At 34.3% G+C, this 12,877-nt stretch overlaps 1 protein-coding gene across 8 annotated transcripts; it reads right to left on the bottom strand.

Moving 5' to 3' along the window:
* Positions 1 to 7,523: 7,523 nt before the first annotated feature.
* On the bottom strand, positions 7,524 to 10,485 carry LOC126583956 (WRKY transcription factor 71-like). Of its 8 annotated transcripts, none has more exons than XR_007609894.1 (5): positions 9,776 to 10,485; positions 9,182 to 9,322; positions 8,011 to 8,508; positions 7,848 to 7,898; positions 7,524 to 7,727 (listed from the first exon to the last, which is right to left on the bottom strand). XR_007609894.1 is itself a non-coding variant. In XM_050248512.1 (3 exons), the coding sequence occupies exons 1-3, from the start codon at positions 10,315 to 10,317 to the stop codon at positions 8,082 to 8,084; spliced, it is 1,110 nt and encodes a 369-aa protein (XP_050104469.1). In that variant the 5' UTR covers positions 10,318 to 10,485; the 3' UTR covers positions 7,524 to 8,081. The 8 variants fall into 8 exon arrangements, 1 of the variants encoding a protein (XP_050104469.1); XR_007609893.1 differs by having other exon boundaries at positions 7,524 to 7,741; XR_007609892.1 differs by having other exon boundaries at positions 7,524 to 7,750.
* Positions 10,486 to 12,877: the final 2,392 nt, after the last annotated feature.

Genomic DNA, 12,877 nt, shown 5'->3' on the forward strand with positions numbered 1-12,877 from the left:
CTGCCGCCGTTGCAGTTTTCATGAAACTTTTCAATGATTTTATCCCACAAAACCTTTTTATTTTGATTCGTGCCAACTGCACCATCTTCGCTACTAGAAACCCATGCCAAGCATAAAGCAACATCGTCCTCACAAGTCCAATTACGACCTCTAATATGCTCTCTTGCCATCTTGAAAATTTTGGAAATGGGAAGAAATGGTAGAAAGAAAAATTGGAAGAATTGTAGGAGAAAAGTGAGTTTTGTGTGGATATTTGAACAAATACACACTACTAGGAAACCAGTTATTAGTGGCGTTTTGAAAACCGACAAAAAAAATATATTATTGTCGGATTTTAAGCAAAATCCGACAGAAATGGATGCAATGGCGAATATAATAAGCGACAGAATTGCCTGCGTCAGGAAATTAATTTTTCGACAGAAAATACTCTAAAACCGACAGCCATTGTGTCGGATATAACCGACAGAAATATTTCTATCGGCTAAAACCGACAGAAAATCATTAAACCATCCGACAGAAATTAATTAAAAATGAATAAATAAAACCATTTCCTGTCGGCTAAAACAGACAGAAATTAATTAAAAATAATAAATAAAATCATTTCCTGTCGGCTAAAACCGACAGGACTTATATTAATAATAAAAAAAATTAAATCACTTTCTGCATTTTCCATATCCCCGCATTCACCATCCAACCTCGCTGGAGCTCGATCTCACCGGTGACTGTTAGGGCCTTTAAAGTCTTAGGCAAGGGAGCAATAATGGGCACCGTTTTCTTAGTCCACGACCCGTCATCCGACCCCTCCGCCCATCCCCAACGTATGTCACCATTGTATGCCTCCCTCCATCACTTCATCCAACCCTGGTTCAAAGTCAGGTGTGGATTAAAGTTCTATAACGAAGTAAAAGCAAAGCTCATATCAACCATGAAAATCAATCACCCTCCATTGAAACCACAGTCCAATCACCCTATTCTATATAATGATCAAAAGGAAGGTACGTACCGCAAGTAACAATTGAGCTGAAGGAATATTGTTGACTTCCAAGGCAGCAATAACAGCTAGCACTAATATATACAGTCGATCGGAAAAGAAACAAAGTAATTTAACTACCTTCAAATTATTCCAAGCAATCGAGTGGACTGATTGATGGATTGGAGAGAGCAACTGCATAGCTGCGCAACCAAAATAGCAAATCCAATGTTTAATCATTTAACGAGATGAGATGCAGCAACGTGAAAATATATAGAATAGGGTATACATCTCATGCATATAATCCCCAGAGACAGAGAGAGGGAGAGAGTATGAGAGACGACTAATAACTTTATGTTAGCTAGCTAAGCTTGGTAGCTTAGCTACTGTGCTGTGAGTGTGAGACAGACATCAACGAGAGAGAAAGAAAGTCTTGGATGTTTGAGCTATGGTCAACCTAATCCAAAATCAAGTGACAAATAAACAAAGGTATGCATAAAGAATGAATTGAACAGGAAATTATTTGTTACCTTTTGAATAAGAAGGATGCAGCAAAATGAATTGAAAATTATTTGCTACCTTTTGAATAGGAAGGATGCAGCAGCCCCTGACAAATCAACACATACCTCTAACTCCTATGTCCCTTCTTCACTCTTTCTCTTTGTACCAGTTCTATTCCCCTCAACCCTACCCCCATACTTTTCCCCATCTCTCTCTCTCTCTCTCTCTCTCTCTCTCTCTCTTTCTCTCTCCGCAACCAACGTCAGTGGACAGAACCCACCCCCCACCCCCTCTCTCTAGCTCATACCCTTCCCATCAACCCTCTGTCCACGCCCTCTGCAGTGTGTGTGGAATTGTTGGTTGGAATGGGTTGCAAGTGTTCGAACAGAATAGAAAAGAAGAGAGGAGAAGGAGAAGGAAATGACGATAGGAGAATAGGGGGAAGGGGGAAGCATCGGCGCAAGGAAGATGGAGGGGTTTTAAAAATTTAGGTTATTTTAATTACTGTCGGTTAAAACCGACAGAAACATTTTTTTAAAATAAAAACTAACAGAAAAATTTCATTACTGTCGGTTATAACCGACAGAAAAAAATGGCGGCAAAATTCCCTCCGAAAATTTTAAATTCCCCGCAAAATTTTGTTACGATTTAAAAAAATAAAATAATAAATGTTTGGTTTAATAAATAAATAAATAATATGTATTTAAATAGAATATTTTTTTAAAAAATTAAATAAATAATTGTTTGGTTTAATAGATAATTTTTACACTTTTGGTTTAATAGAGAATAATGCATGTAAAATATGCGATAAAGAAACAAAAAAAGAATTGTACAATGAAAATGTCATCACACAAACTAAATATTGTCTAATCAATACTTGAAAAACATAAATAAATATTGTCTAATGAATAAATTTGATATTCAATTTAAAATATTTACACTTATACTTAATGGGAGTATAACATTAACTCTAAGTGTTTGTTTAATCTACCGTTTTGATGTGATACGCATTCTACGAAGCGTCTTTCAACGATCCAACCGTCAAACTTGTTTGTACACACTCCGAGATCGCATACGTAAAAAATCACAAAAAACAAGCATTAAGAGATTAGGTAACAAAACAAAAGTTTTCAACGGTTATAAACGAAAAATCACAATTTAACGGTTACTTTAGCTCCAATTTTGATGATTTTTTATAGCTACACTCCACGACCCTATAAGAATGCATTGAACGAATTCGATCTTCAATTTAAAATATTTACACTAGTGGATAAATCTTATTTTATACTTAATGGAAGTATAACATTAACTCTAAGTGTTTGTTTAATCTACCGTTTTGATGTGATACGCATTCTACGAAGCGTTTTTCAACGATCCAACCGTCAAACTTGTTTGTACACACTCCGAGATCGCATACGTAAAAAATCACAAAAAACAAACATTAAGAGATTAGGTAACAAAACAAAAGTATTCAACGGTTATAAACGAAAAATCACAATTTAACGGTTACTTTAGCTCCGATTTTGATGATTTTTTACAGCTACACTCCACGACCCTATAAGAATGCATTGAATGAATTCGATCTTCAATTTAAAATATTTACACTAGTGGATAAATCTTATTTTATACTTAATGGAAGTATAACATTAACTCTAAGTGTTTGTTTAATCTACCGTTTTGATGCAATACGCATTCTACGAAACGTTTTTCAACGATCCAACCGTCAAACTGGTTTGTACACACTTCGAGATCGCATACGTAAAAAATCACAAAAAAAAAACATTAAGAGATTAGGTAACAAAACAAAAGTTTTCAACGGTTATAAACGAAAAATCACAATTTAACGGTTACTTTAGCTCCGATTTTGATGATTTTTTACAGCTACACTCCTCAACCCTATAAGAATGCATTGAACGAATTCGATCTTCAATTTAAAATATTTACACTAGTGGATAAATCTTATTTTATACTTAATGGAAGTATAACATTAACTCTTAAGTGTTTGTTTAATCTACCGTTTTGATGTGATACACATTCTATGAAGCGTTTTTCAACGATCCAACCGTCAAACTTGTTTGTACACACTCCGAGATCGCATACGTAAAAAATCACAAAAAACAAACATTAAGAGATTAGGTAACAAAATAAAAGTTTTCAACGGTTATAAACGAAAAATCACAATTTAACGGTTATTTTAGCTCCGATTTTAATGATTTTTTACAGCTACATTCCTCGACCCTATAAGAATGTAATGAATGGATTTGATCTTCAATTTAAAATATTTACACTAGTGGATGCCACAAAATTTTATTTTATACTTAATGGAAGTATAACATTAACTCTTAAGTGTTTATTTAAATCTACCATTTTGACGCAATACACATTCTACGAAACTTTTTTTTAATGATCTAACCGTCAAACTTGTTTGTAAACACTCCGAAATCACATACGTAAAAATCACAAAAAACAAACGTTCAGAGATTAGGTAACAAAACAAAAGTTTTCGTCAGTTATAAACGAAAAATCACAATTTAATGGTTATTTTAGCTCCGATTTTGATGATTTTTGCAGCTACACTCCTCGATCCTTTAAGAATGCAATGAATGAATTTGATCTTCAATTTAAAATATTTACACTAGTGGATAAATCTTATTTTATAAATAATGGAAGCATAACATTAACTCTTAAGTGTTTGTTAAATCTATCAATTTGATAGGATATGCATTCGTCAAATATGTTCGTATATACTATGAGATAGCACGTGTAAAAAATCGCAAAAAATATAATATTTAAAACATGTGTTTATTTATTTTTAATCAATATAACATTTTAAAATAATAAAATCAGACATGATAAAGTACACCAGATGTTCATGTGTGTTTATGTGCCAGACAATGTGCATTGTGACGCATTGGAAAAAATTGTTTAAATTTCTTTGTATCTTGTTGCTTGCCTGTGAGGGAGCATAATCTTATTACAAAAATGATAGAGCTTTAGATTATAGTCTGTTGTCATTATTCTCTCAGAAAATTTATGGCTTGTGAGAATTGGGTTCATTAGACTTTAGGGTCATGAGTGAATTTTTTTTTTTAAATATGTGTTTATTTATTTATTTTTAATCAATATAACATTTTAAAATAATAAAATTTTCATCTACGTCGGTTATAACCGCCAGAATACTAAAATAATAACCGCCATAAAATAAAATAATAAAGTAGTCAATTTCTGTCGGTTATAACCGCCACTATTAACTTAAAAACCGCCATGATATGTTAAAAATATTAAAAAAAAAAGATTAAAAAATACCGCCAGTAGTTTCTTGATATCCGCCAGGAATTTATGTTGGATACATTGTTCTAAAAATCCCCGCCTAGCGCCGCCCAGGCCCCGCCTAGGCGCTAGGCGGCTGGTCACTGTCCCGATTAATGCCTAGGCGTTTGAAAATTAATAAAGGGCGCCTAGACTAGTTGAGGCGCCCGCCTAGACCACCTAGACCGCCTAGCCCGCCCAGACCAGCCTAGGCACCTGTCTAGGTTGCGACTCACTTTGATAGAAAATATACAACTTTCAATTTGCATTTAATTTTTTTCAATAAATTGTAAGAGACTTGTTGAATACTTAAATGGGCACACACAATATGCTTGTTCCCCATGTTTTCATTATGTTCCAATACTTTATAATACATATGTCATTCTATTTTGTAGTTTATGATGAAATTATATATATTTTAAGTATAAACAGACATTTATTTACACGAAATATAATGGATTTACTTAAATCCGCCTAGTCCGCCTAGCCGCCTAGGCGCTAGGCCCTAGCCCGCCGCCCGACTAAAGCCTAGTGTCTTTTAGAACCTTGGTCAGATATAACCGACATAATTTTTCTAATATCCGCCAGTAATTAAATGATGTGTCGGATATAATTTATCCGACAGGATTTTCTAATATCCGCCACCATCATCCGCCACCTAAAGCTAATATTGTAGTAGTGACATAAGTATTTATAGAGTTTTTTTATGAATTTTAAATATTTTTTTAATTATTTTAGCCGTTGGATTTAAATTTGAGCCATTAGATCTTTTTTTTTTTACCGTTAGATTTGATTATATTTGATCTCAACCATTGGATTCAATGTATTTTAAAATAACATTTAAAAAAAAACAGAATTTGAATCTAGACCGTTGGATCAACCAACAGTCCAAAAATGTCAGCCATCCAATGAACAAAAGAGCCGTTGGGCTCATGATGGTGGCTGTCAGCGGCCCTGACAGTGGGTCCCACCCTGTTGAGTGCTGAAGGTGTCAGCCTTCGTGGGGCGAGTTGGGTGAGTGATCGAGCCGAGATTGGGCTGGTTGGGCGAGTCCACACGCACGTGGGCTAAATCTTGGGGGGAATTTGGCTTGGGTTTAGCTTTTAGCTTCTAGCCTAAAGATTTGGCTTGGATTGGGTTGGGTTGGGTTGGGTTGGGGGGGGGGAATAAATGGGGAAATTTGGCCTTTATCCCAGGGTTGGGTTTGGTCTAAGGAGATGGGAGAATGGGCTAAGCCTTACAATTGACGTACCATATTAATGTGGTTCACTTTCGCCTTTAATAAAAATCTAATCTAATACATCTTACTTACAAGTAAAGATAAATAACACTAGACCGTAGTACTAAGTGGAAATCCATTTACTATCTTAAGCCTACATGATTCAACATTTAAGACAATCAACAGGCCAACAAAATTGGGTTGGATTTATCTCCAGTGCCCTATCCGGTCTAATAAAGGTGCTACATTGGTTCGGCCCGCCATCGAATTTCATCATTTGATTTTCTCTCAGATTTAACCAGTCACACCATTATATAAATCAAAGGCCCAATTCCACAAACAACATGGATTCTTCTACCTTTGTGCATTTATCATTCAAATTACAAAATTTTACACTTAACAATCCAAACTTACTGCATTTTGATAATTTTCAATTCACGTAACAAGCACCTCATAGAATATCATGCATGCACCTTCTTCACTTAACATTCCACCCATTTCTTGCCAATTGTAGATGTTAGAAGTCTCAACAATTGGCCACGAAATTCACGTTTTTGTTTATTCTGCTTGTGATTTCACCTTTGAAAGTTTTTGGGTGTTACATATTATTTGATCACTCCACGACGACAAGGGAAGTTTGTGTGTTGGTATCTGGTAATATCAACAAGGGAAGTTTGTGTGTTGGTATATGGTAATATCAAGTGGTATGGTAGTTTCGTGTTACGCATACACTCAAATTATATAATGTTATGTACAAGCATTAACACTTAGCTGCTAACTTTATACCATATACTATACGGATTATAAGTTCAGTAAATTTCTAACACCGCATCGATCCATTTGTCACGTAATTTGTCTCCACATATACACTTAAAATTATTAAATACATCCACTATCAACTGATTTGTAGTTGCTTTAAAACAAATTTTATTATTTATACAGTAAATTGTCTCCACTAGTAAGAAGACAATGCAACTACATTTTTTATACAACAATATATATGTTTACATTAAGGGATGGGGGAGTAAAATAGTATCAAACTCGCCATGCATGAGATTTGAACATAAAGAGAAATACTAATAGAAAATGCAACTACACTTGTCTATTTATTCAAGGATGTTCTCAATTTAGAAGAACATAAACGGGCATAAATTATAAAAAGAAAACAAAGGAAAAGGCTTAGTTCTCTTGCCACTTAGTATGATCTAGTGGTATTCCTCCTCATTTGTAAGTAGAATATCTTAAGTTAGACTATCATGTCACTTAGTACTACAGTCTAGTGATATTCTTTTTCATAGAAGTTTTAGGTTCAAACCACATAAATGGCGAGTTCAATAACAATTTATTTTCCTATCTCTTAGTGTAAATATATCGTTGTATAAAAAATAAAAAATAAAAAAAGTTTGACTCCTAGGCGAGTTCAATACCAATTATTATGGTTTGCTCTAATTCACATATATATTTAGAAGCTTTTTCTTAATCAAATTAAAATATGCATATATATGTAAGCTATTTGAACGCTAACACAGAAAACCTTAATCCTCTTATATATGTAGGTCTAACCATGCTCTCCAATCAAGTTAATCAACCCCATTTCTTACAGTTAACCCCTCGTTTTCCAATGGTAGCTATACATACATATTTGCATACATGCGTATATGCACTGCAGTTAAGCCCATCTTCTCACGTACTGTTAGCCCTCTAGAGTAGCTAGACAGGTTGCCATTCCTTCAAAGAAGCACCTTCATTCACTAACAATTAGAGAAGCTTTATGGTAGATTAACTTTAAGACCACAGGAACAATATATATGCACTGCAGTACTCAGAATTATATATACTGGTACTCACTGAATGCGATTCCTTGAAAGCCATACTGTTTCTCAGCCCATCTAAGCAAATCTAAGTACAAAAGTTTATGAGAAAAAGAGACAGATCAGGGCCACAGAAAGCGTGCATACAAGAAAGTATTGCAATAATGAGATAGCTAGACCAAGAAATTATATATACGTACAGTACTGGAAATATCATAGTTTTGGTGCATATAGTTGCCCGCCAATCGACTCGAAAAGTACTCACAAATATTCATGGCTTTTTTTTGTGACTAAATGAGGGAACTAAATCTTGCAACAAACCATAGTCAGAAGCAGGTAGCTGTTGCTGCTGCTGATTATGATGATGACGATGAGGACTCATGAGGGTTGAGTATAACGTTGAACTTGGTGGATGATCATGTTGATGACTTTGCAATTGCAACTGGTTGTCCATTGGGAGAAATTGAGCTAAGAATTCATGTGAAAATCTTGCTGATCCGCTCAAAGATGCCGATGCCAAAAGTGAATTAGGTGACAGCATTCCGACAGCGTTGAGATTGAGATTTCCACGGAGTGTTGCCGGACACTGGTGGTTGTGCTGACCTTCGTATGTTGTGATCACGGTTGATGAATCTTGAAATGATCTCTCAACACGCTTCTTTACGATGCACTTCTGTGTGGTGCATCTGTAATAACTTCTGAAAATTTAAGCAAATAACAATTAAGACTTGTGCTAGAGTTCACCATATGTATCAATTATATACACTTCTCATGTTATATAATATGATTTTGTAAGAAAGAAATGAAAAAGGAAAATTTTATGCAATGAACATATGCAAGTGGAGCGAAAATTAACCGCTAGATCAATAGCTAGCTATTAAAACAGATATTTACAAGATTATTAGGGTTTAATTTGAAGGCTAACATAATAAGTATATGGAGTAAGATGTACTAGATCAATTATAAGGAGTTTGAACTTCATAATTAGATGCACCCACTAATACTTCAGTTTAGTAATATTTCTCTCTACTAAATCAAAGGTCTCAGAGTTTGACTACGATGAGTGACAAATTTGATACTTAATTACAGTTCAACCCAAATCTCTATCTCAGAGTCGTTATACAAAAAAAAAACTTCATAAACTAAGTGCAAATTATTTAACTATAATACTAATGGTCAGTAACAGATACGAATTGCATATAAAAACCATTTCATCATCAAATAACGGCTATTGACTGGCCAAAAAGAAAATAACGGCTGTTGAAAAATTGGAGATTAGTTTACTAAATAATTATAAGTTGGAATTTTTATTTCCTGTAGGAATGTACGTTCAGGTACTGGAATTAAATTAAGAAATCAATATATATTAACCTAGGATAAGGGCTGTTCTTGACTGCCTTCTGTCCGTACTTCCTCCATCTGTATCCATCTTCAAGGTGATCCACTTCACTCTTAGTCAGAAACGCAAACCGTGGTTCCCTCTTCCGTTTCTCTTTCTTTTTTGCTTTGCTCCTGAATCATACAGTTTTAGAAACTTCAGTCAACATTTAGCACTACCTAATAAAAGAAATAAAAGAACTAAAAGAACAAATAAACAACCTAAACCCTGCCAGTTTCCAACAATGATCCGAGAAAATTAGATATATAGATTTTCTTGAAACTTGTTTGTACCCAAAAGTGACATATATAATGTATTTATCTGTGTGTGATTAGGGTTCTAGATACAGATCCCATTTTTTCTTTTAGGGCTTAGGGTTAATCAGGAAAGTAATGAAAGCGAATAATTAAATAAATATCTCTTCAATTAAAGACACAAGGGAGAAAATGCACTAAAAAGTTTGGCTTTGAAAGTCTACCTTCAGAAAAAATACAGTCACGCTAGGGAGCCTATTTATCCATATCTACCTTAAAGCTTCTAATTAACCTTTACCATGAATCTTGCAACAAGGAACCAAACAAACCTACCCTTTCTTTGACTTGTCTTCATCATCTCCATCAGACCGTAATTTCGGCTGTTTATCTTTCTTGCTCTTATGATCTGAATCTTCATCTAAAACTTGATGATCAACAGCAACAGCAACAGCACCAGCACCAGCAGCTTCATTAGGGGAAGAAGATATTGAGGAATAATTTGGTGTCGAAGGGTTTTCAGTGGTACTATTAGTCCCCACTGAGTGATCTCCTACACCTGCTGCCGCAGCCTGCTGTTTGTTTGAGTTGTTGTCATGATCTAACGGCGGAGAAATGACGTCCGATGAGGAACACGACATGTCGAAGGCTTTCGAGAGGGTGTTGTAGTCCAATGATCCGTGTAGGCAGTCGGTAAAGCTCATGAACGAATTAGGATGATCAGATCCAAACCCATTTAGGGTTTGGGGGTCATGTGGGGGATTTTGGTATATGGAGGAAGTACCATAGTTGAAGAATGGAAAACTTGACTTGTTGATCTCATGGTGGTTGTAGTCGAAAGGGTCGTACTGGTAAGGATTTTTCTTCTCATTTGACATGGTAGAAGAAGATGAGGGAGATGAAGAAGACGAAACTTTGAGAGATGTGAGAGAGATGGGGATGAGATTCTTGCTCTGTTCGTTTTACAGGAAATGAGCTCTAGGTTTGATTTTTATCTTTGCCTTTTTTTAATAGGAGGGAGAGAGGGAGAGAGAGTGAGAGAGAGAAGAGTTGATCTGATGGGATGCTAGCTAGCTCGCTACTTTTGGCTACTTTGCACACTTGGCAGTTTCAATTTGATAAAAAAAAAAAATTGCTAATAGGCAATAGGTTTTTTTCTTTATTTTCTTATAAATTTCCTTCCAATTAAATATTATCAAAATATAATTTTTTGTGTTTGAAATATGAAAAAAGTATATCAGATAAAAGAGGTACCAAGAAGAGTAGTGGAAGAGTGGAAAAAAAAAATTAAGGATGGATGAATGAAAAAAAAAAATTAATGAAAACAACTTTAAATATTTTTTTTGTTTTTTGTTTTTAGCTTCATTCTATGTTTGTGTTTTTTTCTACACTTCTACGTCTCTCGTCATCCTCCATCTACTCTTCTTCAACCGTCTTTTTTTTTTTTATATATTTTCCTTCTATCAATAACCCAAAAGGTATAAAATAAAATAAAAATTAAAAAACTAAAAAGCAAAATAATTATAACATGAACCCAAAGCACTCCAAAACACTCACTATCCATTAACGTGAGTATTAGCCCTACGTCTCAGGAATGTGAACATGTCGCGTGATGCTCGGTCATAAATTAGAATGCAACGGCTTTTACAACGTGACACTTTTATGACCTTCCGATTCAAATGGTAACTCTCATTGTATGTGTATTATCTAGGGTTAGGTCTGGGACCACAAAGGGGGTGTGGTGTGGTGTGGTGGTCAAGATGTACAAGCTTACACGTGTTAGGGGTTGGGCACCGTCATTTGACCTTATGTGGCACGTGGGAGTGACATTCTGTTCCTTTCCCACGCCTATGTCTTGCTGATTGGCCCCTCACGTCATCTCAGTTGCGGAAACCCCCGAATTTTGTGGTTGCCATTTCTCCTGTTTCCTGAAAGTCGGTCAAACCCATCCCCATCAAGATTAAAAGGTTGGTCAAATACCAACTTCATATGATAATTATACATATTGACAAACAAATTTGTTTGTTTTAATCTCAAAATATAACCAAAATTATTAATCTATATATGCAATAGTGATTGCATAATCTCGCATTGTCTCTCTAAAAGGTGTAGGGCTCGTTTGGAAATACTATAAAATGACTGAATGTTTTTTTAGTGAAAGTGTTTTTGGACTTTAAAAAAAAAAACAAATGAATCATGAAAAAACACACTTGAAATGCTTGTTGAAAGAAACATACAATTAGTACTTCTTTCGAAAAGCACATCAAGTGTTTTTGAAACCCAAAAATATTTTTTCTAAAAACATTTTCAGTCATTTAAATGTATTTCCAAACGACTCCAGAAGTAAAAAAGTACTTATCTCAATTTCAGGCCTTAAACTCATTTGTACAAATAAGAAAAGATACTTTATAATTAAGTGATATTTATCTTCACTTATAAAGAGTGTTAAATTAAAATTTTGTGAATGACGATTTTGATACCAACGTTCAAAATATCGTTGTATACAAAATATATTTGTGTTGTTCAAAATATATATATATATATATATATATATATATATATATATATATATATTTGTTCAATAGCATGTACGAGGATTCGACAAAAAAAAAAGCAAATATGAGGACATATTAAGTAATAGTTTTTTTATTTAAAAAGAAAATAAAACAGACCTCACACACACACACATACATTGAAAGGATATTCCCGAGATTTTGCATTCAGTAAAAATAATGAACATGGGGTAAAGTGATTTGTAAGAGTCTCGGTTCAGAATTCGTAACTCTTCAATGTAACAAAAACAAATAATGAAGACAATAATTGGAGGCAACCATCCAATTGAACCCAGTTACTACCTGCTAGATAGATTGAAACATCACGCATATTAGGAGCATTGAAGCATAATTGATCGTGCAGTATGCTGCATGCAACTCTTATTATCCATGAAGCTGTATATGATTTCATATATTAATTAGTCCAATGATTATAAATCGGAGAAAGTTGTTAGTTCTTCAATATTGACAGAAGTTTCCCTCTTGTGTCGGATTTGATTGGTTTAGGTGGGTGCATTATTTTGCAGGCATGCATGACATGCACGAACATACTTTATAAGCTAGTGAGCTGCGAGCAATTATCACTTATTAATTTAGTATGACAGGATTTACATGGTCAACGATCCCATTCTCTAAATAATAAATAAAATTAACGAAAAGTTTAAAAAAAACTTTAGTCTTAATGAAAAATGACAAATAAAAGTGTAGTGAATAGTATCAGGGAAAGGTAAAAAATGTGGATTTTCGTTAAAAATGAACAATACCGAGAGTGTTTCATTAAAACTCCTTAAATAATAATATAATATTTTTTTAGACAACAAATTTATTATATTAGGGAGCCAACGGGGTTTGAACCCGTTGTAAGGCAACACTCCTCTCTATGACT

This window comes from Malus sylvestris, chromosome 9 (genome assembly GCF_916048215.2).
Source record: "Malus sylvestris chromosome 9, drMalSylv7.2, whole genome shotgun sequence".
Lineage (NCBI taxonomy): Eukaryota > Viridiplantae > Streptophyta > Magnoliopsida > Rosales > Rosaceae > Malus > Malus sylvestris.

What these genes read in the sequence shown, in the direction of transcription:
- LOC126583956 (XM_050248512.1), bottom strand. Translation starts at nt 10,317, where the DNA reads ATGTCAAATGAGAAGAAAAATCCTTACCAGTACGACCCTTTCGACTAC. An exon ending in GAAGACAAGTCAAAGAAAGG is followed by an intron (nt 9,323 to 9,775) that starts GTAGGTTTGTTT and finishes TGTATGATTCAG; the next exon opens with GAGCAAAGCAAAAAAGAAAG. An exon ending in AAGAACAGCCCTTATCCTAG is followed by an intron (nt 8,509 to 9,181) that starts GTTAATATATAT and finishes TTAAATTTTCAG; the next exon opens with AAGTTATTACAGATGCACCA.